Genomic DNA, 25673 nt, shown 5'->3' with positions numbered 1-25673 from the left:
GACACTCGATGGCAACACGCAGGATCAGATGGTTCAGAAAAACTTCTGCACGTCCCTTGATCCAATGCGGCTGGGACCGCGCGCTGTCGCCGTGTGGCTGAAGTCCATACCGGATGGCAGCACGAAGTCACTGCCGGTTCCTGGGACATGCGGTGGTGGCGGCTGCAGCTGCTGTTGCGATGTCGGTGGGGTGGGAGGACCCGCATACCCGGGAAACGCGAACGATGTCACAGGTGAGATGGGCGGGGATGCCAGAGGCTGTGGGTTGGACGCCGAGCGCCACGGGTACTTGTGGAACCCAATGAGCTCAACAGCCGGCGCGTGCGTCGCGGGCGCAGACCGGTCAATGGTGTACAGGATGACCGCGAGGACCTCCCTGTCAACGACAATCTGCTGCGAGATGGTCTGGACCACTGTGGGGAAGAATTACACGCGTGTTCAGTCAACATGAGGACAACGCGTGCAGGAGAGGAAGGCATCACGGGCGTGCTGCACACGTACTGGGTTCGAGCCACCGGCACCGCGTCAGGGCTGATTGCGGGAGGTGAGCGATGGGCATGGACGACGGGACGTCACCACCGGGCAGCATCGCTTGCGGCTGCTGAGGATTCAATTGCTCGAGTAGACCGACCTCGTGGCTCGTGCATGTCTTGCCTGCCCACGTCTTGGTGTGGCACTTTGCCGAGGACGCCCAGGGCGCCGCGAAAGACACCATCGCGTGGAAGCCCTGGAAGGCAGACAGGTTGTGGACGTCGTGCGAGGGATACTTCAAGTGCAGACGGAGCAGTATCCGGAAGGGCGGCGGACGCTGCCCGGACGCTGAGGGAGTGCCGGACGCGGACGTAAGCTTGTCGATGTCAATGAGGCACATCGGCGAACTGTCGGTCCAGAGGTTGATATTGCACAGCCGGTTGGGCGACAGGGACGTCAGAGGCATGAAGGTGAAGTCGGGTGTGTCAGGCATGGTGCTCTGCGGAAGATTAAACAGCGACGGGCCAAGAGTGAGCGGTTCGAGGTGGACCGACGAGGAGCGCGGACGAGCGATGCTAGCGGGCGTGACGGTGGCATAGTCCGCTCCGGGCGCAAAGGACGGGAGCGCTGGGTCAGAGTGATGCACGGACATGGTACGCGCAGGGGGGCTGAGACACTGCGCCGAAGTCGACGCGCCGAAGTTCATCGGAAAGGTAGAGAAGTCGGGCGCCGACGACGCTGAGGAAGACCACGAAGAACGCCAGTCGGGCGAGTCGAGGATGGCCGGCGGCGAGGACTCAGGCGAAATGGTGCCCTCATTGTGCTTAGGCGATGCGAGAAGGCCGTTCTCTTGAAATAGCTCTTCTCCGCCGGCGACGAGGTGAAACTCTGGATGAGGGGTCAGCCATATGTTGGAGTCAGAAGCTGTGCGGCACTGTCTGTGCGGACGTACGTGGCTCGCCTCTCCACATGTTGCGCAGTACCTGGATGTGACTCGCGACTTGCTTCTTTGACCGCTCGATGCCATGTTTCTTCAAGTGGTCCACCATGAACTGGTTGCGCCAGCGACTGCGGCCGCGGGAGTAGGTGGCCCAGGGCGACTCCCAATACTTGTGCAGACCTAGGATGGATAGCGTCCGTGCATCAGCTTCTAGCCCGTTGCGGTATACGTAAAACAGGTCTGACCGTCAACAAAAAGCACTTCGACCTCCTGGGACCACACTTCGCTGCCATCCTTGAGCAGCTTGTGGTGCTTACGCTGAGGTGTGAGGGACTTGTGTTTTTGGGGCTCGTTGGACTCCATGCTCGAGTTCGAGGTGGAGGAGCTTCGAGAGGTGAGGGCGCGAGGGGGCGTGCATTGAGGGTGAGCGTACCGTAACATTACGAGCGGAAGACAATAAAAGCATGTGAAATGGGTGGGCGATATTTGGAAGGTACAAAGGGAGAAGAGAAGGCAGGGCGGGGACGGAGAAGGGGTTATATATGCGAAATAGGCCCTCGAAGGAGCCGAGAGCGGTAGCGCCCGCCTGCTGATAGGATGGCTGTCGAGTGTGGTGATTGTGCAGAGCTACGATTCGGCGCTGGAGAGGGAGCCGAGAGGCGTCGTGATCCGGGTATGGGAAGGGCGACCCACTGATCTGGAGATATGCAGTTAGTCGCTAGGGGCAGCGGACGGCGTGTGGCAGGATCGGGCGGGTGGGCGAGCGTCCGATGGTTTGGGACGGGAATGGAAAACAAAAGCGGGGGACCCACGGGCGACCTGGACCCGGTGACTATTGCCAGCCAAGCTCCAGCGCAGATGTACGTTACGGGCGAACAGCAGCGGGCGTGCGGCGCTGGCTCTCCGGGGCGCCAGGGCGCGGCCAATTGCAGGATAGTGGCCGCACGCCCGCTGCGGCTCTGCGGGGTGTCCGGACAATTGGCTGGCGACAGGGGAGCCCTGGGCAGCCCTTCTCATGTGGTGTGCCGGCGACGAAGCGAATTCGCACCGAGCGAGCTCTCTTTCAGCCTTCCCGAACGGGACACCCGCGGCCGAAGGAGCTTGAAGCGAGTCGCCCAGAACGGACGACAAGGGGTCGGAACTGCGCCCGCTCGCCGGTCACTCGACGCCCTGCAGGCTGAGGCCTGAGGCCGCGCTGAGGCTGCAGCTGCGACCGCGCGCGGTGGGCGAGATGCATCGCGCGGTGGCAGATCGTGCTCGCAGCGGAAGCAAATCTGGGAGACGGCGACGCGGACGTACCTGCGCTGACCCGATGCCCTCGAACGAGCAGCCCTGGCCCGGCACTCCGTCTCAGGTCGCCTCCCGCCAGCGTACCCGGCCGTCAGTACACTGTCAGCTGTCTCGCTGCTGTGCTGCCCGCAGACGCCGCCGCAGACGCTGCACACAGCCTGAGGCTCCCAGCCTCTCCCAGCGCACGGCGCCCCGGCCGGTGTCCCTGCGCACCACGCTGCTACTCACCGCCCACTTGCCGCCCACCGGCTCCCGGGCCTCCGCGCCTTCAGCCGGAGTTGCCACACGCCGCCGCCCGCCACCCCGCCACCGGCTCCCCGGCCCTGGCCCCGCGTCTGTGTCGCCGCCGGCGCCAAGCATGGGCCGCGTGGAGGCAGCGAGTCTGGCACGCTCCTCGTCGCGTCTGGCGATGGGCTCGCACGAAAACCTCACGCACAGCTGGCTGCGCCAGAACATCCAGCCCTACACACACACAGACACCGTCTTCCACCACGTCGACGCCGCCCTCACCCGCTATCCGACCATCCGACCAAAGACAGACGTCTACAGTTCAGTACAGCGCCCCTGCGGTCTCGTGCTGCCATCCGTGCTCATCCTCTCGTCTTTTCGCAGCCTTTGACGACGGCCGCACCCAGCTCCTGCTCTGTCTGCACGGTCTCCTCCCGATAACATTCCGCGCCGCGTCGTACAACATCCCAGTCGCAGTATGGCTCACCAGGGAGTACCCCCAGCAACCCCCTATCGCATACGTCGTCCCCACGAGTGACATGCTTGTTCGCCCCGGTCCTGACATGGACGTCAGCGGAAGGTGCCAAGTCCAGTACCTGCGCAACTGGGAGAGGAAGCCCGAGGTGCGTCTCCATCTGCGACGAAGACGCGCCCGTGTGATGCTGACGTCGGATGCAACCCACCACAGGGGTGCAGTGTCGTCGCTCTCTTCGAAGCAATGCAAGACAGTTTTTCGTGCCTTCCTCCGGTGTATTCCAGGCCTGCGCGCGCGGCGACCCAACCCGCCACATCGCCCCGCCCGACGGCAAGTCCGGACTACTATTCGCGACCTCCACCGCCGGTACCTGGTGCGCATGCTCCTACGCCTCCACAGGCAGCATCCCCTGTCCCAGCTGCGAGTAATGATCGGCCTCCGCCTCTTCCTGCCAAACCGGGCACTCCCGCCATCAGTCCGGTAGTAGCGTCGATTTCCAGAACACCCGGCCTCCAATCGCCCGCACCTTCCCATGTTCACACCTCCACTCTCGGTGTTCTCGGTAATGTACGTTAATCACCACCGTCACTTTGTTCCCCGCTGACGTTCTGAGTACGGTTATGCTTATTCAATTTCCGATGCGAAGCCGGCCCTTGGCATGCGCCCGCCGCCTCCTGTCCCGCCGCATCCCCCGATGCCATCAGGCGTTCAATCAATCGTTAATTCGCCGGTGCCCCCGACATACACTCCCCATGCACCAGGTCGTTCGATCGATGTTCCCGCCGGCGAGCCCACACCCCTCTCTCGTACAGCCAGCTCTCCGGTACCAATCGGGAATGCTTACGTCGATCTGCGACATGTTCGGCCACAGCAAACCACTCAATCTGCATTGCCGCTGGGTCAATTCCCGCCCCCTATCCCACCTCATCCACCGACCTCGTCGGTCACCTCGATTGGGCCACTGCAGCCAAGCTACCCGCTGTCTGTATCGCCAGCAGGTAGCACGCAGACTGATGCGCCGCCTCCTGCGCTACCCCCGCCCTTCGTCTCTCCCCAGCCAATAGCAAGCTACGTGCCTCACTACCACAGGCCACCCGCCGCGCCCAGTCCTCCGTCTGTCCCCGCGCCTGCCCCCCCGCCCGCTCCGCACATCCCACCGCCCGACCTGCTCGACTCGGAGGACTTCTCCGCCGCGCAGGCCGTGGCGACCCCGCCGCCGTCCGCGCCCGCGCCGCCGCGCCCGCCGAACCCGGAGCTGCTCCGCCTGCACGAGCAGGTGCACGCGAAGCTGCAGTCCGAGCTCGCGTCGCTCCAGCAGGCGATGGCGCTCGACGCGGAGCGCCTGCGCGCGCACCAGGCGGACCTCCTCGCGGGCGAGCCCGCCATCCGCGACGAGATGGCGCGCCTCGAGGCCGTGCGCGACGTGTGCAGGACCGTCGCGGAGCGCATGCGCGGCGTCGTGGACGCGGGCGCGAGGAACGTGGCGGAGCTGAGGCGGAAGGGCGATCCGGAGGTTGACGAGCTCGTGTGCTCGACGACGATCGTGCATAATCAGTGAGTCATTTTGCGTTGCGTGGACGGGTCGGCTGCGCCGTGACATTTGGGAATGGTGATAGCCTGCGCGCACGGCGGGCATGTCAGCGAATGGCATGTTCTGTCTGCATGGGTCTTCGTTACACCGCTCGATTCATTGCTCTCCGTTATGTCTTCCATGGCGCGCTGATTTTCACTGACATGTCTTCGTGTCAGGTTAATCAACCTTGTGGCGGAAGATAATGCCATTGAGGACACCATCTACCATCTTCATCGCGCGCTCAACTCGGGCCGAATGGACCTGGAGAAATTTATCAGGGTATGTGAATCACTCTGAGCGGCAGACACGTCTCGCTGACATATTGCCTTTTCCAGACGAGCCGAGCACTAGCTGAGGAGCAGTTCATGAAGCGCGCTCTCATCGAGAAGATCCAGGCCGGCCTGCCCCCAGGAGACTCCGACATGAGGTGGACAATGCCAGCGGAGTGGAGATAGCCTCTCCGACTGAACAACAAGGACGAGAGTGTACTGCTGCGTGTCGTTCTTCGGGCGCGCACCTCGCTGGTGTGACCGCCCGGCAGAGTAGGGTACTCGCCCGCGGATCTGGACTACGTGGTTCAGGTAGTAGGGAAGCCCCGCTGGGTGGCGGGTTCTGATGCTGTACCACTCCGATGAATCTAGACCTTCCTGACCTGACCCTACCGCGTGGGACGATCAACGATCCTATGGCACCATCGGGACACACTAGAGGATTCGCAGAGTGCTCGCGGGTGCGCGACTGGCTGCCCGATCCGCTGCTTCTTCCGTCTTCGCGATCTAGGCCAGCAACTCAATTGTACCATCTGGCCTCCAAGCGCCTCTGCACACAATTGCAGCGAACCTATATCATACAGGTCTAGAGCCCGTGCGTCAGTCGGAAGTCGTAGCTGGCACCCTCGTTCGCATTGGGCACTTCGGACCCTCGTACTCGGCACCCTCGTTTCATAGAACAAATAAGTATGACATGGGTCTAGAACAACAACAGCCAGTTGACAGCTTCCGTCTACTTCGGAACAAGCATGGATAGCCACAGGCACCGTAGGAGATATAGATCGTAGTAGTACAGTCAGCAGTCTTGACAGAACATAGGTAGTAGGGGAGGACCCCAATTCCACAGCGGAGGATCCGACAGCAGAGCAGCACATGGACATGACGGAAGACGACAGCAGAAGTCAGGAATGGAAGAACATAAGTCAACGAATACATAGTTCAGTAGGCAGCAGGGGGGAAGGGGACCAGCCAGAAGTGAAAGGCGAAAACAGCGCACGTACGCATATGGCAACGACGCCCAATCAAGGCGCACTCTCAGCCGCTGCTATCTGCCTGCCTGCACCTGAGGGAGCACCAAGCTTTCCTGTACTCCCAACCCATTGCCAGACACGCTGTTCGTCACCTCCTTCGACTTCCTCGAGGTTGGTCCGAACGTTGGCGTTACCCTCGACGACGCGCTCGACGCGCTCCCAGAGTCGCGTGCGGGCGCTCACCGAATGCTCGTCCTGCAAAACGAGGTCACGCAGCTGGAGCGACGACAGGTAGGGCCGTGGCGCGGTGACGGGGTCCGTGTGATGCGCTAGTTCTTGGTTCCGGAGAAGGTCCAGGGCGATTTGCACCAGACCCGCTACGCGCTCGTTCTCTGCCGCGTTCTGGGCCCTTCGGCGTTTAAGAACCAAGGCACTCAGGATTAAGAGGGCGCTTCCTGTACGGCGATGGTCAGAAGTTGTAGTGTTTGAGGGTGCGCAAGAACAATGGATCTCGACGTACCAATGACGGAGGCCCTCCATTGGGTCCAGGCCTCACGCGTCTTTACGGTCAGGGTGCACCATACATCTAACGAGGGGTTCTTGGAAGCGATGTATCGGGTGCCACTAGAACGAGCTCGGTGAGCAGGAGTGCAGAATCGGCCAACGTCATGTACGCACTCTTTGTCCTCAGCCATGAAGATGACTCCCCAATCGACTAGCTGGGTGATAGCTTCGTTGAATGTGTCGTTGAACAGCGGGAGCAAATTGGGCTGCGCATCGCGTAATGAGCGAGGTTCCTGCACAATGATCCAGGACATACTTACCGACGTCTTCTTCATGCTTTCGTCCCTTAGTTTCTCCAGCTCCCTACCCCATTTCTTGGCTTGCGCTATCTCCGTGTCTTCGGGTAGGCTAGCACCCTCGCCAGAGCAGAGACGCTTGCCCCTCTCCGCGGCGAGGAACGTCTCGATACTCTTCCCCATTCCATTGATGTGCCGCCTACGTCGAGGATCTGCGACGCAACGCGGCGGGAATGCAACGGGACCAAGCCCGGGTAAGCCGTCAAACAGGGTTGAGACCGCAGAGTAGATCAACTCCGGGACGTCCACGTCGGTCGAGAACAAGCTCCTGGGACGCGTAAATGTCGTATGGGAGAGCTGAGTAGGGGGCGAATAATCGGGTACGGGCACGTAATATAGAACCGGGTGCGAACGGAGAACATAGCCGTTCTCGCACGTAACCGAAGAGGGCGTGCATGTCGCGTATCGGGGGCAAGGCGTGCACGTCTCAGGATGTGAGAGGGGCAGGAAGGTAGGAGGAGGGCAGGTCTCTACGGCATTCTCTCTCGCAGGTTGAGAATCTTCGCCAGACACCGAGGCCGTACCAGTGGGGACGGGAGACGTGGCTGAGTCCGTGTTAGACACGTACTGAGTGGTCCTGTTCTCTCTCTGGCACAGCTCGACTGCTGCAGCCCGTGCCCGCCTGTCTTCGACAACGGCATTCGTTGCAGTCCCAGCAGTGCAGAAGCCAATTCCAGAAGACTCGTGCTTGTAATCGTAGAGCATACCAGAGCTTGACAAGAGGAGCAACAGTATGATCAGACGAGTGAAGAGCGAGTGCCCCTCAGGCTCGCTTTCTGGCTGGTGCCGCACGACTTGTCCACCTTCCGAGATTCGCTTGGACACTGCGGCGACCTGTCCGTCGGCATACTCCTCGGATTCTGAGACAATGTCGCCCTCGGGTTCTTGTGAGCCGTCCATGACTACTGGCACCGCGGGCTCTGCCTCGACGACGGGGGACGCGATGTCCTGACGAAGAGCTTCCATCTGCTGCATTTCTTCCATGTCCGATTCGTCTTCCTCAGTCACCTGCGATGGAACGATGAACAGTCGTTCCTGCTTGACTTCCGGAGCAGCAGACCCCATCCTCGATCGAGAGCCCGAGCGTGTCTCACGCTTGACGTCCGGCGGGAGCTGAGGTTCAAAAGTACTAGAGGGAGGCTTGACACTAGAGCGTGGTTTGGCCGAGGACGGTGGCTTGCTAGAAGATGGTGGCTTCGCTCTTGGAGGCTGAGCTGGCTCAGTGCCCCTCTCAGGCGACTCCGAGACATACTTCGGTGGTGCGGACATGGATTTGCGCGATTTGGGTGCAGGCCGTGCCGACGCACTGGTACGACGAGCGCGTCGGGGCGGGGGACGGATTGGCGAGGAAGACTCGGCCCCGGACTGAAATATGTTGTTATCCTCCCAGCCCGATTCTTCCGGGAAGGCTTGTGATACGCGGCGCGTTTCACTGCCCGCATCTGTGGTCTATGGAGAAGATAAGAGCTTGTATCGACCAACAGATATCAGACATACACTCTTCTTACTTCTCCCCACCTTGCGCGGAGCAGCTTCTTCTTCGGGCTCGCTTTCTTCGACCAGGACGGGCTCTGCTGGTTTCGTGGACTTCGAGTTCTGCCGGGACGGGCCACCAAGAGAAGGCTGGGCGGATGACCGTCGTCTCTTCGCCTAGATGAAACTTCAGTAAGAGAGGCGATAGCACGGTAGACATGTAACGATCCGAGGACGCACAGGAGCAGGCTCGGGGTCCTCAGTCTGTTGCGGAGGTGCTCGTGATGAACGTCGTGAAGATTTTCTCGTAACGGGCTGTCCGTATTTTAGCATTGGCCCAACTGCCTGTGAACAAGTGGAGATCGCTTGCCTTCTTCCCCTCGTTAATCGGGAGCCCAGTGAGACCATCGGTTATACCATCGTCACTAGCTTGGCTATTCTCCTTCTTGATTCTTTGTCTTCGCAGTTTGTTCGCATTGACCTTGATCTCGTCTTTAAACAACTGGACAAGTTTCGGCTTGGTATATTGCGATGGATAGTTCACGTTGTGATAGCCAAATACGCCGAGCAGCTGGGCGACGGTGAGAGTGCTGGGGTCAAAGTCGGCGTCGAGGTACTCGCCGAGGGCGATAACCTGGGCGGCGGTGAGACGCGACATGGCGCGCGACGCGTGGTAGGCGTGTGTGACGGCAGGCGGAGGTGATGGTTCGTGTCGAGGTCACAACGCGCCAACTTTCTCACGACCGCGACAGCGCGTCTCACAAGATACGCGCCGTCGCGCACGTGATACACATCTTGCCACATTCCCCAAAGCTTGCATTGCATCTTACACAATGCACATCGCGCGAAGTCCATCTCACATCCGACATCTGATAGCCCATGTTCGGTTTCAACCGACTTGAGCATGTAGGTTCAATGTGAGTGCCTACAGTTATGGAGATTGAACAAAGCGAATAACTGATCCAACTTCACTGACTACTAGTATGATACATACGTGCGACCTCCGAGCCCGGGCCCCAGAGGAACCTTGAGGCCGCCTTCGATGACGACTGCGTAATGTCTGACAGCGAACATGGACAGTCATTCACTGGCAGAGTGCGCCGACGTGGGACTATGTATCATGCAATGAGGTACGTTGGTAGACACTGCATTGAAGGCGTAACGACTCAAGACAACTATATGGAGAGAACGTGACGACTCATATAACTGTGTGGACTTCGAGTTGATCTTCAGGAGTTGCAGTGGTGGACACGCACGGTAGTCATGCATGCAGCGTCGCAGCTCAGATGCTCCAATGAAGCACTTCAAGCAGGGAACCTTGATGATTCCACGTTCGTACGCAGTCGCTGTAGAAGTCTGAGTCTTCTGATGACATGTCCTCCAGAACCAGCCGGGCCTCCGGCGAACTGGAAGGAGCTCATTCTACCATAGGCGCGATGTAAATGAATCAGCGTAAAGCTTACTCCCTCCTGTCAAGACCTCGCTGCGCACTTGGGGGACCGCGTGGACGTCAAAACACCAAGACACGTCCGATTTGCGTCCGACAGTGCCGGACCTCGGTTTGGTACGCGCGTATGCGGCCGAACTTGCTCACCTCTGCAGGAGTCATCTCACTATCCTTCTTTGTTGAGACCTGCCGACGCACGGTATGCTACGGTATGCCGAGCTGATTCGTATGTCATCTTATCAGATAGTGGTGTGATCGACTTGCTCAGACTGCTCGAGCCCGTGTCTCGCGCCCTCCGCTTCCAATTCTCTGTGATAGACCGCAGGTTCCCCACAGTGTATTGGTCCGCTCCAGTCCGCGGCCGGCGCGAGTCGCTGCTGTGCCGACAAGATACGCGGCCTGTGGTAAGCCGCCAACTACTTCTACAACACATCTCGCTAGCATCACTGGGCCGACTCAGCGTCGTGAGCTCCTGACTTCTCCCCCTGCTCATTACCACCGATTGGACAGATGACGTTGCGATCCATGTGCCTGCATACTGCGGCCATGGGTGTGAGGACCTCCGCGGTTCATCCCCTGACTCGTACGGGCTCCGTCATATTGCGCCGGTACGCGTATAAAAAGGGCGATGGACGGCGCACTTTCTCCAGGCCCCAGTTCCCCCGCGACCTGACAGCCAACCCACACACGCCCAACACAGCAACCATGAGCACCAGAAGGATCTCCGCTTACCTTCCCGATGAGGAGGTCTTTGGGCGGTCTGCCCGCTTTCACAACTCTTTCCTGATTGCTCCGGATGAGGCTCTCGAGTTTGCCCGGAAGAACAGCGGCGAGAAGGGCTTGCCCGAGATCGCAGTTAGCCCCGCTGAGGGCAAGTTCCTGCACCTCCTGGTGCGCACCATTGGTGCGAAGAGGATACTCGAAGTCGGTACTCTCGGAGGGCAAGTTCACGTCTTTCACCATACTGTATTTTCAATCATTGCTGACCTATCGCGTAGATACTCCTCTATCTGGATGGGCCGCGCTCTTCCAGAGGGCGGCGAGATAATCTCTCTTGAGCTTTCAGACCATCATGCTCAGGTTCGTTCGTCATGCACGTCGTGAAGTTCTCTCCTGACCAGTCTAGGTTGCCCGCGAAAACGTCGCGAAAGCAGGTCTAGGAAATGTTGTAAAAATCATCCAGGGTCCTGCCGCCGACTCGCTCAAGACGTTGCAGCCGGGCGACGAGCCGTTCGACTTCGTTTTTATTGACGCCGACAAGGACAACAACTTAACTTATCTCCTCGAGGCTAAGCGTCTCACCAGGAAGGGAGCCGTCATTGTATGTGCAGCCTTCTGACTCCTGAATGCATATTGAGGTTCACTGACTTTGCAGATCGTCGACAACACCGTGCGCGAGGGCGCCGTCGCAGACCTGTCTAAGACAGACGGTCCGAACGAAGGTGTTCGCAAGCTTCTCGCTCACCTCAAGACTGACACCGAGCTGTCTGCTACGACTGTCTCGACGATTGGAGAGAGGGTCTGGGATGGTTTCACCTACATCCTCAAGCTGTAGAGCGCGCCTGCCGTCCATGGCCTTACCCAAGTAGCGTCACTGATACCGAGTCCAACCGAGTATGGGACCGTTGTACGATATCGTTGAGGAACAGCATGATATGTCGACCCAGTTGCATCTTCCGATGTCGGGAATTCGCTGTTGAGTCATGTGCGTAAGGAGTCAAGACTCAACATCACGATGGCACCTAGTCATAGGAGGGGGTCCGATAGGCCGTGCCTAACGTGACTGGTTTACGAGTCTAGGGGTCCGATAAATACGAGTGCATCTCCTAGAATTGCTAGCGATCCTCACCCCAGCCTGCCCTCTATACTGAACAGAAGTCACCAGTGATCGCCATGCAGCCGGAGGAAGATTGGACTCGCACAGACGTCTATCACAATAGCTTCCTTCTTGCGTCCGATGAGGTCCTTGACTTCACGAGGGCAAACAGCGCGAAGCACGGATTGCTGGACATCGCTGTCAGTGCGGCGCAGGGGAAATATCTCAACCTTCTCGTGCGATCGATCGGCGCGAAGAGGATTCTTGAGGTCGGAACGCTAGGAGGGTGAGTCTCTCTCCCGACCTTACTTAGTTACTACCTCAAACGTCTGTGGCATGTGTACTAAAGGAATCATCTTTAGGTACTCCTCTATATGGATGGGCCGTGCGCTCCCCGAAGACGGCCAACTCGTTACACTGGAACTCGATGAGAAGCATGTCAATGTAAGTGTCGGGTATATTACCTGGCTTCAAGTTGTCACACGCAACTGAACTACTCACTCGCAGGTTGCGAGGGAGAACATCGCCCACGCCAATTTGACGGACAAGGTGAAGGTCATACAAGGCGCTGCCGCCGACTCCCTGGTGCAGATGCCCGGAGACAGGCCCTTCGACCTTGTGTTCATCGACGCAGACAAGCCGAGCAACCTGACGTACTATCTGGAGGCGAAGCGCCTCACAAGAAAGGGATCAGTTATCGTACGTCGGGTATTATTACCATTGAAACGCGACCTGACGTTGACCAATACTATCAGATCGTGGATAATGTAGTGCGCAATGGCAAGGTGGCCGATCCCGCATATACCGATGCGAACGTCGAAGGCGTCCGCAAGCTCTTGGAACATCTGAAGACTGACCATGAAGTGGAGGCTACCACGATATCGACTGTCGGAGAGAAAGGCTGGGATGGCTTCACTTACATCCTCAAGTTGTAACGTAGCGTCGCACGTACTAAGCAAGAATGTTTTTGTAGCAGACTTGTTGCAAGAGCAAAGTGGAAGTGCCTTTCCCGTCGATGTGTTCCGAACAGCGCCAACACGCACATGTGCATCCCGCCGCAAACCTGCACGCACGCAACGAATATGCACTGAGCATGGCACTAGCCTGATACTATTGGCGATCAGTAGCTAAGTACCTATAAGCAGTGTGGGGAAGGTGAAGCCTTCTCCTCGCACGCGAGGGAATACGGTAACTGAGAAAACAAGTGGGAGGTATGGAGATCACAGTGTCCAATCGCAAGAGGGAAATGAACAACGAAGTATCGACGATACAGTGTCCGTGCACCAGTTCCAGAGGCGATATCACGACGGGCTAACAGGAACGAAACAGAAAGGTCCGTGAGTTCGAACGAATTAGCTGGTCCATCCCGCGCGGCGCGTGCACCGATAGTCCGTGAGATGTGTACTAGCGGTATCTCCTAAATAACAGCACTTCGTGAGAGCGAAGGGAGTAGAGCGGTGTCTCCCTTAGAGCGCGAGGAAAGTCGCGGCGATGGCGGCGACGCCAAAGAGCGCGCCGGAGGCAACGTTGGCGCGTGCGCCGCTCGTGGAGCCGGCCGTGGACGGTGAGGCAGAGGGCGCGCCAGAAGACGACGCCGCCGCAATGCCTGCCGCCGCGGCGGAGCCGGATGCAGGTGCCGAAGACGCGGAAGCAGACGACGACGCCGAGCCCGCGCTGCTGAGGGACTGGCTGACATCTTGAGGAACGACGAACTGGCCGTTAGCCGCGGCCATGTTGATAGTACCATCGGCGCTCATGACGCTCGGGTTGGCAGCCAGGAACGCACGCGTGTACCTGCCCATAGGATCAATAACAGACCAAGCATGAAACGGGAACGGTCAAGACGCACACAACGTTCTCGGCCATGAGGGACTGCGACCACCCGGGCATGCTGCCCATGTCCATGCTATCACCCCAGGTAGCGGCCATGGGGTTGCTGCTGATGTTGCTAGCGGCGTACATCGCTGAGAGCGTGGAGCTGTTGGCCATCATAGCGGGCATCATGGACGCAACGGAAGTGGCGCCGTTGTTATCGACGTTGGGCGCATTGACGACACCGAACATACCCTTCGGGCTGTGGATAGATTGTCAACCATCGCGCCACCAACTGAATGACCAGGATCACTTACCAGTGACCGGGGGTGCCGCAGTAGTAGAAGACAGGGTTGGTGTCGTTAACAGTCTCGGCGAAGGTGAAGCCCGCGTCGTGCGTGCCGGAAGCGAAGGCAGTTCCGTCGGTAGTCTTGTTGCAGGGGGAGAGCTCGCTGCTCTTCGTGACGGTGTGGTTGTTTCCACCCCAGACGAATTGGAGGGTATCACCGGCACTAGCGTTTACGGCGAACGGCACCATACGGAGGACACCCTGAGTAGGCGCGACGTAGATGGTGTGGGTCATGCCCGCGCCGCTAGCCAGGGCGCTGGCGGTCGCAGACATAGTGACGGTGGCGGAGGGAGCGTAGGAAGCAACACATTCTGTTGGGCCTTGTCAGCACTGTAATCGTATCGAAGTGTCAACTATAAATGCTTACGCTGCACGCAGTTCGAGTAGCCGTCACCGCCCCAGTTCGAGCTGCCTGATCCATAGGACATGGACATGGCAGCCGCACTAGACGTCATCATGGCGGCAGACGACATTGCTGTCTCCGTGGCCATGGCAGCCGAAGTCATCATGGCCTCGGAGGTCATCATGGCTTGCGAGGTCATCATCGCCTGAGAAGTCATCATCGCCTGAGAGCTCATCATCGCCTGAGAGCTCATCATCGCCTGAGAGCTCATCATCGCTGGCTGGCTCATCATCGCTGGCTGGCTCATCATGGCCGGTTGGCTCATCATGGCCGGTTGGGACATCATGGCAGGCTGGGACATCATGGCCGGTTGGCTCATCATGGCCGGTTCGGACATCATGGCCGGAGGGGCCATCATGGCAGACGACATCGCAGGGTAGGAGCCGTCATAACCAGAGTTGCCAGAGCCGGAGCCACCGTAGCCTGAGCTGCCAGAGCCGGAGCCGGAGTTACCCCTGGATGCAGCGTGAGTACCAGGGCTCATTAAGTGCATTGAGGGACGACTTACATATCCATGGCCGGCCGGGGAAGTGCAGACGCGTAGGAAGCCAAGAGCGCGGCAGCGCCGATTACAGAAGTGAAGCCAACCATCGTGGAAGCGCGCGACTAAAGGAAGGTGAGGGCTAGTAGTGATACCGTCAAGGTGTGTGCGTCGTCGTTGCGAGCGAAGGAACGCTATGAAACCTCCCAGAGGAAATCGACTTGTATTCTCTATCAAAGAGGGTGACCTGCGGATGCTCGTTAGTGGGCGGGTCCATGGCGGGCACGGCGAAGTGACGAACCTCGAACGAAGGAACGAAAGGGTCGAGAATCGACTCGACTAAGATAGGAGAAAACGAAAGGGAGGGGAGGAGAAGGTTGGCGAAAGGGACGCGGATGTGCGCATTTTATCGTGTCCGACGCGTGGACGGAGGCGTGGGGAGATCGAACACAGGGCCATAGCGACGATCGAGAAGATAGGTTAGAGGGGACATGATTCATATGGACGCGGACCTCGCGAGAGGAACCGGACGATGCAATCAGGGGATTGGTCGGTTTCTGCGCCTGCCCGGTGCCCCAGCCAATGCCCGCCGGCGCTGGGGGACCTAATCAAACCCCGCGTCGTCCTGCTGGTCTCCAGAAGGACATCGCTCCTCGCTTACAGCAAATGGAGGGCCTGACCCGCCCTTCCATCAGATCAGTCCGAGTTCGTCGGTCGCGAGGGGCAGACGAGCATCCCCGGCGTGTCCGAGCCCGAGGATAATATGGCAACTATTTTATGGATCGATGATCTTAGTCCCGACGCCCCGACTCACCGACGGATGCCCCGTTGAGGGTCTGCAGCACTGAAGCATCTCGACACCCGAGCGAGCCTCGGACATGATCGTCACAGTTTGAGTCTCCCCGGACAGAAACACGACGCAACGACGTGGTTGAGACGCAGTGTTGACCAGGCAGAGTGAGCGTGTTTACGAGAAACACGCTGATTCAGTGGTGATTGCAACTGTCCGAGTCCTGACAGGGCGAGCGAGCATCGATATGCTCCCGACATGGCAACACCTCTCTCACACGGTCACTCGCCACACCATCACCTGCGACCATGGCGACGACGCGTTGCAAGGCGCACCCCACCGCGCGCCTCGTCGGGCGTTCGGTATGCTCCTTCCAACCGACCAATCACAGCGCGACTACAGCAGAAGTCCCTCTGCCCTCCACAGGCGAGGCTTCGCGTATCGCGGGGTGTCTCGGTATGAAGTCTTTGTCCGCTTCTCGTCAATCGGATAATTGAATGGGCACAGAGTCTCAAAGCACTGTATTTATATACTCGCCTGAGCGTTGCGAGACTCTGCGTCCCTCAGGAAGCAGCATGTAATGCAACGTCTGCATATCACATAGCCCATTCACGATCACATAGCAATGCCCGGGACCGCCGCTCGGTTGGGAGGGATAGAAACAGAACACACTTACAACGCGCTGCCATGCTTTTCATCACCACTGATTCGACAGCTTACGTTCGTCGAGAGTGCGTTCTCGGAGTCGGGACCGAGAGATGCCGTCACCGAGAACAAGAGCCAGATACAGGGTATGATGCGAACTGTACTTCGCAAAATTGGCATCGTAGATGGTTCGTAACTGAGCATTCGTGCAGCTCTCTATAGTACATCAAGCTGTATCAGCGGCTACTCCAAAATCAAGTGTGTAGAGCGAGCAAAAACAATTGCAAAAGTAAGGGAACAAAGCACGCACGATTAGTGACTAGTACATAGGAATAACAGAAACCCCCGCCGACAAAGACCTATTGTTGACACACGGAATCTAGAATGACAGTGAGCTGTATCGGTAAATGGATGGGAGGAAACAAGTGTGAGCAGAAAGCATGACCAGCATGACCAGTCCGAGTGACATCAAACAGGCATAGACAACGATCCCTCAGACCCTCTGCGGCCTGACACTCCCCGGGAGGCCGATGCGGCGCCCCTCGCGGCTCGGTGCGCGCAGGGGCAGACCGGTCGGCCGCCTCACCAAGGGCGTCGGATTGCCCTGGACAGACTCTTCCGCAGAGCGCCGCCCCTCACGACTCGGTGCACGGGTTGGCAGACCAGTCGGCCGCCTCTGCAGGGAGGCTCCCCTCGGCTGCGGGGTAGGCACTGCGGGGATCCCTCTCTCCTGGCTGGGTTCACGGGGTCGGATGCGAAGCGGGGCCACCTCGGGCAGGGGGACGTCCTTGTACGCGCTGGGCGGGACAGGTCGCGCTGAACCGGTGCGCGACGGAGCACGCGGGGGCACAGGCTCCTCGTCATCATGGCCCTCGAAGCGTACGCGCGCGTTGCGCTTCGCGAGGCGTAGGTCTTTGAGACGGTTCATGTTATCGCGCGAAGGGACGGTGGCGTGCACCGACGACACGGAGTCTTGGAGGGAGCCGGATACGCTGCCGTCGCGGCGGGGGAGCGAGCGATCGCGCAGGCCCGCGCCCGGATTTCGGCTGCGCCCACGCTCGGGGATGGGGGAGGTGGCGGCGGAGCGCGGGATGGGAGATGCTGCGTCGTCACGGGCCGCGAATGGCGCTGTAGGTGGTTGTTGATCAAGGGAGGGCCCGCGCAGCCTGTTGACAATCTCGCGATCGCGTCCTTCGAACAGCCAGTCAGGGAGCTCCTTGGCGTCGCCGTTGGACTTGTCGACGTGGTATGCCTTCAGAGCTTTGGAGAGACCGGATTCTTGTCCATCAGGAGTGCCTGGACAAGGACGCCTTAACACAGACCACAATGAACAGAGTGATAAACGTACTTTCGCCGTTCTCAGTAGTCACAGTAGCAGAGATGGCTTTGCCCACATTTACTTTTAAGCTTTCCGCAGCAGTTGCTACACGAGTCCACAGGGAAGAGCCAAGCGAGCTTGGGGACCTCTCGGGACTGCCTGGCACCGAGCCAGGCGTACCAACTTGGCTTGTTGGACTCGTAGTCTTCATGTCGTCATCTGCCAAGCTCGTCTGGGACGAGGCATAAGAAGCATAAGAACGCAGAGAGTTCCCAGACGCGGAGGATTCGGATGAGGCCGATCCCCAGGATGTAATGGTCCCATCTGTACGTTTTCTCTGGGAGACATACCGCCTGAGAGACCCAAGAGGTCCATCTCCACCCTTCTGCGATACCTCGACCTCGCGCGCCTGCCATGCACTCGGGGCGGCGGGGAGGGGCGGCGGAGTCTCAGTAGGGCGGGCGACTCGACTGCGATCGAGCGAGCGCGAGCGCGGAGCGCCAGAGCGTATGTCCGTCATCGAGCGAGTGGGTCGCATTTGCGATGTGGGCGGAGGGGTCGGAGCAGGGCGGGAGGGCACATACTCGCGCGACATGTCCTCTCTGGAGAAACGGACATCTACGCTGGCGGTTGGTCGCCTAGCGAGCGAGCGAGATCGCGGGTTGGCGGGGAGGCCCACACGGGCGTTCGGGCGCGACGGGAGGGCCATGGCGAATTAGTGGTCTTGAGTAGTCTTGGACTGCAGAACATGCAAGGATGTGGACCCGGTCCGGGCGGGTCCGGAAGGCGGGGTTGCTCGACGCGGTCGGGCAGACTGCACAGCACAGCTGGCGGGAGGAGGACACTGCACGGCTAGTGTCCTGGAGGGTACCCCGAACGCGGGAGGCTCAGCCTGCGGGGAGGAGGAGGATGGGGAGGGGAACTGACAAACGCAGGGTCTGGAGACGGCGGCGGGCTTTTTCTCGAACCGTGCCTTCGCGACCGGGCTCCCTGGGCGCTCGAGCCTCGACTGCCTCTGCACGTCACACACATCACTCGCACTGCGGGTCCCGTTCTTCTCCCTCGTCACCCAGCATGCGGCCGCAGCGAGGCTCTCTTCTCCGTCTCTCCAGAAAGCTTGTATGAACGCCTCTGTCGCACCAGTGGGACTCCGGCCTTCCATCGCCCTCTGGGGTCTACCGTCTGCTGCTCAAGTCCGCGCAGCATCCGGCAGTTCTCATCTCTGTTCACATCCCTCAGACAGACGCGGTGCCGCTGTGATTGATACGTCGGAGGGCGGGCTGTGTACGTGGAAGGCATCGACGGATGTGTATACAACCAAGTCACCAACATGTCACTGGTGTACAGTAGCCACCGTGACAGCCACCCGCTCTGATCCTGTGGGAGACTGGTAGACGGGATATCGTCAGACGTGAGTCTGCGCATCTATGATCGCTGCGATTATGAATCGCAACCCACAAGGATAGCAACCTCTTGTCAGTGCCCTCCTGATACGCCGTTCAAACGACCCTGAAACGTTGAGCGTGGACGAGCGTCGAGCGCACATCATACAGAGAACGTGCAGCGGCACGCAGATCCTGGACACGCGGATATGCTTCTTTCACATGTCTCGTAAGTCGTATAAATAACAATCTACATCTACTCAATGCTTCCAGAGTATTGCATCTACGCGTGTGATCGTGGTGGAGTCCGTATGAGGGGGAAGCCGTAAGTGGGAAAAGCTATGGCTACACAGAAGTAACAAGTCTCAATGACGCAGGCCACTATACGCAGCAGTGTATATAACCTAATAACGACGAACGGGTTCCGGTTCACCGTGACTGGCGGATTTGTTCCAGGGCCACCAGTGGGAACAACAGCCGGAGCGTGCAACATCCGGGGACGGTAGTTCGCGATCAATGTTGGAGGACGTCATCGCGCCGCGTCTTTCGGTCAGACACGCCAGTATCATTGGCTGCTTGTGTGTCAATGATTGTAGGATGTTTCGGGCGGACTTGCGAGTGCCGTCGAACAAGGTCATGGAGGCCCCTTCCCTGAAGAACTCGTCAAACGGACTGATTCCGCGCAACTCATTCCCCCTCTCCTCCAATCCCTGGCTTTCGGGGCCCGGAGCGTGGACTACGAATATGACGTTGGCCGAGCTGTTTGGCCCGCATAGTTTGCGCAGGTTGTGACAGCTGTGAATGGTTTCCTGGCCCACCCTCCCGTTGAGGTCGATGACGAACACTACACCGACGACCGTGTTCGTTCCTTTGCTGTAGGACATTGTCAGGTCAGCCCTCCTCGTGGATTACAGAAGTCACTCACCGTTGATGCAGGTATTCTGCAATTGCGCGCTCCCCCTCTGTATCCAGCGCCGGTGTATCGACGACGTCGATATTTTCGTGACCCAGCCGTGTTTGTGCTATTTGAGCTTTTATTGTGCAAGGGTCGAGACTATCGCCGATACGCAGCGTTGCGCCCGTTGCTGCATTCACGAACTGTCTTCTGTGTCAGTCCTTCTGCTTGCTTCACTGATGAACGACTTCGGACTCACGGTCGTTTTCCCCGTGCCTGGCGGTCCCATTACACTGGAAAGGTGACCGTCAGATTCTGATATGCTACAACCGCCTAGATGTCGACTCACACAATGGTCCGAGTACGTTGCATGGTCAATGTCAGGGTCGAAGACGAACGATGCATAGCAGGTGAGGTAGTGGTCAATGTCGGTTGGTCTGGGGGAACCCTTGGCGATTAATCTCCCATAGTTATACTCTCTGCAAACGAGGCCATGGCCACCTAGTTTCTCTGCCCGTATCATAGCCACCGCCACCAGCCATTCGGGGACCACTCCGAGCGACGATGAAGCGCCAACGCCCGTCAACAGGACCCGCCATCTAATCCGCGCAGGGTTGTCCCTTCCATGTCGCGCGTGTCCCGACTAGTGCGGGTGGCACTGGGTTTCCACTGGTCCTTTCTGCCTCCGCGGCTAGAGTCCCCCGCATCGACAGTAGATGTTGTTGGTCGAATGCGAAGACTCGAAGTCTACTCCGCTTCGCAGCACCTCCAGATCCCACGAAGCCAACAATCTGTCGCACTTGACATACTCTGGCAAGGAAGCTTCGGCCACGTCCGTGTGGTATCGCGCAGTCGAGTGCGGCTGCCATATCCGGTGGATTTGCATGCGGCGTACACGAGGACGGGGGCGGTCGACTGCCTTTCGTAGCGGTATGTCCGAGGTCGACTTTGCGGCTACGGAGACGCCTCCCGCGGCAATCCTGCCGATCGCCCATTTTGACTGGCCCGATACACAATGCGATGATCAGCTGTGCACCGCGTCACCGCCCTCGAGCGAGGATGCGACCACTGAGGCGCATCTACGCCTCATTGGGATTGCAAAACCGGTTGCTGTTATCCTTACTCATGACCGTTGGCGAAAGCGCCTCGTACGTCCGAATATATCAGTCTTCCATAGGTTTGTGGCTCGTGGCAGTACCGGATCTTTTGAGCGGCGCAGGGTGTCTGTCTTAGAGTGGCGAAAATAGTGCATCTCTCCAAGGCTTGCGCACGAGATAACGTACCCCCTAGAACAAAGCATACCGTCTACATGGTCTTGTCCAGTACCGCCGACGTTCTCTCAGTGATCCGTTCAGTCAGCAGCGCCATGCTGCGCACACGTTGGCTAATGGCCGACCGGGGTGGCCCGCCTCGTTTCTTTGCACTACCTATATATCCACAACGCATGTGGCTCTTTGTGCTCTTCTGCGATTCCTTAGCACCCCTGGTGTGTCCCGCAGAGGCTCAGATTGCTGTTCCACCAGGGAGCATTCTTCCGGGCTTGATCGGCGTCATCCGCTTGGCTTGAGTACACTCACGTTGCTCCGACTTTTCCGACATACGTAGTACATCACGTTCTCTCAGAAACTGTTCGGCCACATCGTGGTAGTACTAGTCAAAGTTCAAACTTACTGAGTCGGATATTGGACAGGGCCTATCAACTCACCGGCCACTCCAATCGCCTCTTCAGGCTCAACATGAGAACACTAGTCGAGATAATTCTGACCTGAACTCCCGAGCGTACTGGTCATTTGAGACAACCACCGCTCAGCGCTCATCTACGGCCTTCGAGTGTGCAAGACGACTGACGTTACCTTATCAGGCCCTTCCCATTTGAATTTGAGTGGCGCGCAGTAAGTATGATCTGGATCTGGATCCCTTCGTTAGACGCCCATAATGGACCCGGGTCCGGTCATCATGCATCACTACTTGGCGTCGATCATCTGGCCGCACTGCCAGTGACTGCAGCGACCGCGTCAGTCCCCCTACACTCGTCTCAGGCTGAGGTACGTACTCTCAGGCCCATGGAATGACATACCAACGTCTTCATAGGACTCACAGACTAGTCTTGGACTTGGCATAACTACGATGGGTTCGGGTCAGAGCCATTCTGAGGAGCTCAAGTCGGAGAAGTTGTCCACTCCTCCCCCGCTGGAGAAAGACTCCCCCATCGTCGTTGTGGGCGCAGGGACATGGGGTGCGTCAACAGCGTTATATCTGGGCCGCCGGGGATACACCAATGTCGTCGTATTGGACCCACACCCCTATCCGTCTCCCATTTCGGCTGGCAACGATGTGAATAAGATCGCGGAGACAAGTGGGTGACAGAAGCCTCTATAAACTGTGGTACGACAATCTGACACATGAATCCCTAGTCTCGTGGCGACCTTCCGGCGGAGAGGAGGACGATCGCGTGCCCGTTGAGACGCACATCGCGGCCCGCACGAGCGAGGGGTGGTTAAACGATCCGGTATTCAAGCCATATTATCACGACACTGGGTTCATAGCCGCAGCCAGCACCCCAGATGCTTACGAGTTCGTCAAGGAGCACGAGATCACTGAGGACATGTCGGAGTACGTTCCTCTCGCCGGCACGGAGTTTCGTCAGGCGATGCCCGAGGGCGTGCTCACGGGCGAGTTTCCCAACTGGAAGGGGTTCTGGAAGAAACGCGGAGCAGGCTGGGTGCACGCGTGCAACGCGTACGTCAGCGCCGCGGAAGAAGCTCAGAGGCTGGGGGTGCGCTTCCTGACGGGGACACCGGAAGGCAAGGTCACGGGCCTGCTCTACGGTGACAACGGCGATGTCGTTGGAGTTACGACAGCAGACGGGAAGGAACATCGTGCGACGCGTACCATCATGACCGCGGGCCCATATGCGGACCAACTTTTGGACTTCAAGGACCAACTGCGACCTACGGCGTGGACACTTGCACACATCAAGATGGAGCCCTCTGAGCTCCCGCTCTACAAGAACCTTCCGGTGCTCTTCAATGTGGAGCGTGGTTTCTTCATGGAACCGGACGAAGAGCACCATGAACTCAAGATCTGCGACGAACATCCTGGGTACACGAACTTTAAGGGTCCGTGCCACGATCCTGCAGCCGAGAGCAGCGGTAGTATCCCGTTCGCAAAGCACCAGATCCCCGAAGCATCAGAGCAGCGTGTGCGCAACTTCCTCCGGGAGACGATGCCTCAACTGGCGGACCGGCCATTCGCATTCGCTAGGATCTGCTGGTGCGCCGATACACCTGACCGGAGGTTCCTGATCGACACGCACCCAGATCATCCGTCTCTGGTCTTAGGTGTTGGCGGGTCGGGTCACGGGTTTGCGCACATAACGAGTATTGGAGGCTTCATCGTGGACGAGCTCGAGGGAAGGCTAGAGAAGCGGTTCAAGGAAGCATTTAGGTGGCGACCAGAGACTGCTGTTAACCGCGACTGGAGGGATCTGCAAGGACGGTGGGGTGTAGAAAGGAGAGTCATGGACTTTGGCGAAGTCAAAGAATGGACACAAGTTAGGGACGGACGAGACTATTAGAGCCCTCCGCATTGAGGGTCGCTTAATCACAGGCAAGACAAACGCTGCCCACAAAGTCAGTGAGCTCTCAATTGTTCGTTGCTTTGAACTGTATTGTTATGACCGTCACAATATACATGCACAAACACCAATTAGACTGTACGTCGTCCTACAGCGTGGGGACGTAGGTGCCGTTCGCGCAGACGAAACCCAACTCAGGGTTCAACTCCGGCTCCGTGTCGATGCAGATGACTGTCGGTTGTGCCATCGTCTGCGGGTACACGTTGATATTGCTCAGCTGGAAGTTCTGGCACGAGGTGTTCGTGTTGCACTCGATGATGATCGCCTCGGTGTGCGTGAGATTCGGAAGTCCCACGTTGTACCAGCAGGGATCCGACGCGCAGCTGCCGTCACCAGGCCGAAAAGTGTTGATAGTGCCTAGGCGTCATACTCAGTATCAGCATAGCGACGGTCAATGCGTGCACAGGCGCTGTGAGAATACCTGTGAAGTTCGCCCACGTGAAGTTCTGCATGTCCACCGTCGAGTTGTTCGGACGATCGATGACGGTCCCGTTCTCGAGCTGAGTCTGCGGCCCGCCCTGGTTGATGTACGTCTGCGTCACGAAGATGGGGAACGTGACGTTGTAGACACGGATATTGGACCAGGTGATGTTCTGAACGAGACCCTGGCCGCCGATCCAGGATTTGAATCGGGAAGCGTACACACCATTCACGACGGTGATGTCATCGAAATGGATATTCGTTACGTTGCTGCAAAGGTACATGTGTGAGAGGCCTATCTCGTTGCGTGGATGCGTTGACTTACGCATAAGACGCCTGGTTTTGGCCAAGAGAACCGATGCTCATGCCGTGCGTCTGGTACCCAATGGTACCGCCCTGGAACAGAACGTTGTGCGAGCCGGACTGCACGGCAATCGCGTCGTCTCCGTTATAGATAATGCTGTTCAAGATCTTCACGTCCGTCGCCGTGACGTCAAATCCGTCGGTATTGAACGGGAAGCTACCCGTAGTCGAGTACGCGTCGATGATGGTGTCCGTGACTGTGATGTTACTACCGAGTAGCTGAACGTTCCAGCCGATGGGCTTGCTCGACTTCAGGTACTGAATTGTGCCATTCGTCGTGTTGAAGCTCATCAGGTGAGGGCGATTGACCAGACCTGTGCCGGGGTATGCATTCGCATCCCACCAGGCCTGGCCGTACGAGTAGATCCAGCCGGTTGTGACATTGTCGCTGCCGATGAAGTCGACTTGCGGACCGGAGAACGTGAACCAATAGCCGGTACCTGCAGCGTAGGAGGTGCCGTTCACGATGGACCTGAGCTCGTCAGCAAGGAGTCGTGTATGAGCGCACGTGCTACTCACTGCACGTAACTTATGTTCTGCGGAAGATGCAGGTTCCCTTGCACAACGATGGCCACGTTACTCAGGTTCTTCGCTGTGATGGGGCTGTATACATTGCTGCAGAGCGCCCATGCATTTGGTCAATTTGACCGTCATGACGGCGTCATTCTAGACTTACTAGTCTACGCCCTCGCTGAACACAATCACAGAGTTCTGAGCACACTCCGTGAACGCTGCCTGGATGGCAGGTGAGTCGTCCGCCGTCGCATTGGATGAGGCATACAAGGACGGAATGACGCAGACGTCAGGGCGAGACTCTGAAATAAAGCCATCAACGCAGCGGACTGAGGGATCCAGGGATGCGAGCGCCACCGCGAGAAATAGGAGAGTAGCGAGGCAGCTTTGGAACGACATGGCTGCAGGGATCGGAGGTGCTACGGATGAGTTGGGAAGTAGATCAGAGATGTCGCAGAGGGGTCGACACAGTCGTGATGCGTTTCCTCGAGCATTAGCCGGTTTATATGCTCTCCGGAAGCAAGGAACTTTGAATTACGTAGATCAATACACAGGCTGGTCATTCGCCGTCGCTTGCTGCCACGGTACCAGCAGTTGCGCCGTCACCAGACTATTCATATGAATATTCGTATTTTGCAGCGACGAGTGTGTAGTGTCGTGACGGGCCGCCTCGACACGAGTAAGGAGGATCAAGGAGGCTAGTGTGGATATACATTTGAGGCCCATCAGGAGGAGAGGAGGTCGACAGCGAGCGAAGGCGAGCATGAAGCTTGAGGCAGTGGTCGAGTCGGCGTGTCATGCAGAACGACTGGGCGGAGGAAGAGGGGCAAGAGAGCGGACCGTCGGTCCGCC

At 58.4% G+C, this 25673-nt stretch overlaps 11 protein-coding genes across 11 annotated transcripts; 4 read left to right on the top strand and 7 right to left on the bottom strand.

Moving 5' to 3' along the window:
* Positions 1 to 33: 33 nt before the first annotated feature.
* On the bottom strand, positions 34 to 1774 carry C8Q71DRAFT_853322 (uncharacterized protein; the record flags this gene model as incomplete). The annotated part of the gene is made up of 4 exons (XM_047926931.1): positions 34 to 413; positions 502 to 1359; positions 1424 to 1591; positions 1657 to 1774. 4 exons carry the CDS (start codon positions 1772 to 1774, stop codon positions 34 to 36), a joined length of 1524 nt encoding a protein of 507 aa, XP_047783849.1.
* A 1336-nt stretch (positions 1775 to 3110) lies between these two features.
* C8Q71DRAFT_698543 (UEV-domain-containing protein) lies at positions 3111 to 5432 on the top strand (the record flags this gene model as incomplete). Its single annotated transcript, XM_047920028.1, has 6 exons — positions 3111 to 3249; positions 3314 to 3552; positions 3618 to 3738; positions 4403 to 4958; positions 5154 to 5256; positions 5313 to 5432. 6 exons carry the CDS (start codon positions 3111 to 3113, stop codon positions 5430 to 5432), a joined length of 1278 nt encoding a protein of 425 aa, XP_047783848.1.
* A 620-nt stretch (positions 5433 to 6052) lies between these two features.
* On the bottom strand, positions 6053 to 9278 carry C8Q71DRAFT_221705 (Man1-Src1p-C-terminal domain-containing protein). Its single transcript, XM_047917106.1, has 7 exons — positions 8921 to 9278; positions 8791 to 8865; positions 8575 to 8727; positions 7042 to 8526; positions 6896 to 6987; positions 6738 to 6841; positions 6053 to 6672 (listed from the first exon to the last, which is right to left on the bottom strand). The coding sequence occupies exons 1-7, from the start codon at positions 9206 to 9208 to the stop codon at positions 6269 to 6271; spliced, it is 2601 nt and encodes an 866-aa protein (XP_047783847.1). The 5' UTR covers positions 9209 to 9278; the 3' UTR covers positions 6053 to 6268.
* Positions 9279 to 10239: 961 nt separating this feature from the next.
* Positions 10240 to 11759, top strand: C8Q71DRAFT_221570 (S-adenosyl-L-methionine-dependent methyltransferase). Its single transcript, XM_047917105.1, has 4 exons — positions 10240 to 10938; positions 10996 to 11077; positions 11124 to 11318; positions 11373 to 11759. The coding sequence occupies exons 1-4, from the start codon at positions 10508 to 10510 to the stop codon at positions 11550 to 11552; spliced, it is 888 nt and encodes a 295-aa protein (XP_047783846.1). The 5' UTR covers positions 10240 to 10507; the 3' UTR covers positions 11553 to 11759.
* A 1-nt stretch (position 11760) lies between these two features.
* On the top strand, positions 11761 to 12841 carry C8Q71DRAFT_221467 (S-adenosyl-L-methionine-dependent methyltransferase). The gene is made up of 4 exons (XM_047917104.1): positions 11761 to 12099; positions 12176 to 12257; positions 12321 to 12512; positions 12569 to 12841. The coding sequence occupies exons 1-4, from the start codon at positions 11891 to 11893 to the stop codon at positions 12746 to 12748; spliced, it is 663 nt and encodes a 220-aa protein (XP_047783845.1). The 5' UTR covers positions 11761 to 11890; the 3' UTR covers positions 12749 to 12841.
* Positions 12842 to 12874: 33 nt separating this feature from the next.
* On the bottom strand, positions 12875 to 14554 carry C8Q71DRAFT_734624 (uncharacterized protein; the record flags this gene model as incomplete). Its single annotated transcript, XM_047922404.1, has 4 exons — positions 12875 to 13607; positions 13663 to 13887; positions 13943 to 14285; positions 14342 to 14554. Coding segments are annotated over 4 exons (1109 nt in total), but the record flags the coding sequence as incomplete, so codon positions are not given.
* A 2232-nt stretch (positions 14555 to 16786) lies between these two features.
* On the bottom strand, positions 16787 to 18320 carry C8Q71DRAFT_853316 (uncharacterized protein; the record flags this gene model as incomplete). Its single annotated transcript, XM_047926930.1, has 2 exons — positions 16787 to 17589; positions 17642 to 18320. 2 exons carry the CDS (start codon positions 18318 to 18320, stop codon positions 16787 to 16789), a joined length of 1482 nt encoding a protein of 493 aa, XP_047783843.1.
* Positions 18321 to 19397: 1077 nt separating this feature from the next.
* On the bottom strand, positions 19398 to 20260 carry C8Q71DRAFT_853315 (uncharacterized protein; the record flags this gene model as incomplete). Its single annotated transcript, XM_047926929.1, has 4 exons — positions 19398 to 19866; positions 19919 to 20091; positions 20148 to 20181; positions 20238 to 20260. 4 exons carry the CDS (start codon positions 20258 to 20260, stop codon positions 19398 to 19400), a joined length of 699 nt encoding a protein of 232 aa, XP_047783842.1.
* Positions 20261 to 21829: 1569 nt separating this feature from the next.
* On the top strand, positions 21830 to 23597 carry C8Q71DRAFT_903812 (fructosyl amine:oxygen oxidoreductase-like protein). Its single transcript, XM_047928830.1, has 3 exons — positions 21830 to 21933; positions 21980 to 22244; positions 22303 to 23597. The coding sequence occupies exons 2-3, from the start codon at positions 22016 to 22018 to the stop codon at positions 23463 to 23465; spliced, it is 1392 nt and encodes a 463-aa protein (XP_047783841.1). The 5' UTR covers positions 21830 to 21933; positions 21980 to 22015; the 3' UTR covers positions 23466 to 23597.
* C8Q71DRAFT_734596 (pectin lyase fold/virulence factor) lies at positions 23598 to 25635 on the bottom strand. The gene is made up of 5 exons (XM_047922403.1): positions 24985 to 25635; positions 24828 to 24923; positions 24271 to 24780; positions 23947 to 24215; positions 23598 to 23882 (listed from the first exon to the last, which is right to left on the bottom strand). The coding sequence occupies exons 1-5, from the start codon at positions 25218 to 25220 to the stop codon at positions 23614 to 23616; spliced, it is 1380 nt and encodes a 459-aa protein (XP_047783839.1). The 5' UTR covers positions 25221 to 25635; the 3' UTR covers positions 23598 to 23613.
* On the bottom strand, positions 25249 to 25635 carry C8Q71DRAFT_221269 (uncharacterized protein). The gene has a single exon (XM_047917103.1). The coding sequence runs from the start codon at positions 25584 to 25586 to the stop codon at positions 25365 to 25367; it is 222 nt and encodes a 73-aa protein (XP_047783840.1). The 5' UTR covers positions 25587 to 25635; the 3' UTR covers positions 25249 to 25364.
* Positions 25636 to 25673: the final 38 nt, after the last annotated feature.

The sequence above is a fragment of the Rhodofomes roseus genome, assembly GCF_022264815.1.
Source record: "Rhodofomes roseus strain CIRM-BRFM 1785 chromosome Unknown C8Q71scaffold_2, whole genome shotgun sequence".
Classification (NCBI taxonomy): domain Eukaryota; kingdom Fungi; phylum Basidiomycota; class Agaricomycetes; order Polyporales; family Fomitopsidaceae; genus Rhodofomes; species Rhodofomes roseus.
This window is presented reverse-complemented; position numbering and strand designations above follow the sequence as displayed.

Bases quoted from the DNA above. Each gene is read 5' to 3' on its own strand.
- C8Q71DRAFT_221705 (XM_047917106.1), bottom strand. From the start codon at position 9,208: ATGTCGCGTCTCACCGCCGCCCAGGTTATCGCCCTCGGCGAGTACCTC. The intron at 8,866-8,920 runs GCAAGCGATCTC...AAATACGGACAG, and splicing joins CGATTAACGAGGGGAAGAAG to CCCGTTACGAGAAAATCTTC. The intron at 6,988-7,041 runs GTAAGTATGTCC...CGCGATGCGCAG, and splicing joins AAAGCATGAAGAAGACGTCG to CCCAATTTGCTCCCGCTGTT.
- C8Q71DRAFT_221570 (XM_047917105.1), top strand. From the start codon at position 10,508: ATGACGTTGCGATCCATGTGCCTGCATACTGCGGCCATGGGTGTGAGG. The intron at 10,939-10,995 runs GCAAGTTCACGT...CCTATCGCGTAG, and splicing joins GAAGTCGGTACTCTCGGAGG to ATACTCCTCTATCTGGATGG. The intron at 11,319-11,372 runs GTATGTGCAGCC...CTGACTTTGCAG, and splicing joins CCAGGAAGGGAGCCGTCATT to ATCGTCGACAACACCGTGCG.
- C8Q71DRAFT_221467 (XM_047917104.1), top strand. From the start codon at position 11,891: ATGCAGCCGGAGGAAGATTGGACTCGCACAGACGTCTATCACAATAGC. The intron at 12,100-12,175 runs GTGAGTCTCTCT...AATCATCTTTAG, and splicing joins GAGGTCGGAACGCTAGGAGG to GTACTCCTCTATATGGATGG. The intron at 12,258-12,320 runs GTAAGTGTCGGG...ACTCACTCGCAG, and splicing joins TCGATGAGAAGCATGTCAAT to GTTGCGAGGGAGAACATCGC.
- C8Q71DRAFT_903812 (XM_047928830.1), top strand. From the start codon at position 22,016: ATGGGTTCGGGTCAGAGCCATTCTGAGGAGCTCAAGTCGGAGAAGTTG. The intron at 22,245-22,302 runs GTGGGTGACAGA...ATGAATCCCTAG, and splicing joins GAATAAGATCGCGGAGACAA to TCTCGTGGCGACCTTCCGGC.
- C8Q71DRAFT_734596 (XM_047922403.1), bottom strand. From the start codon at position 25,220: ATGTCGTTCCAAAGCTGCCTCGCTACTCTCCTATTTCTCGCGGTGGCG. The intron at 24,924-24,984 runs GTAAGTCTAGAA...GGCGCTCTGCAG, and splicing joins TTCAGCGAGGGCGTAGACTA to CAATGTATACAGCCCCATCA. The intron at 24,781-24,827 runs GTGAGTAGCACG...TGACGAGCTCAG, and splicing joins CAGAACATAAGTTACGTGCA to GTCCATCGTGAACGGCACCT.
- C8Q71DRAFT_221269 (XM_047917103.1), bottom strand. From the start codon at position 25,586: ATGCTCGCCTTCGCTCGCTGTCGACCTCCTCTCCTCCTGATGGGCCTC.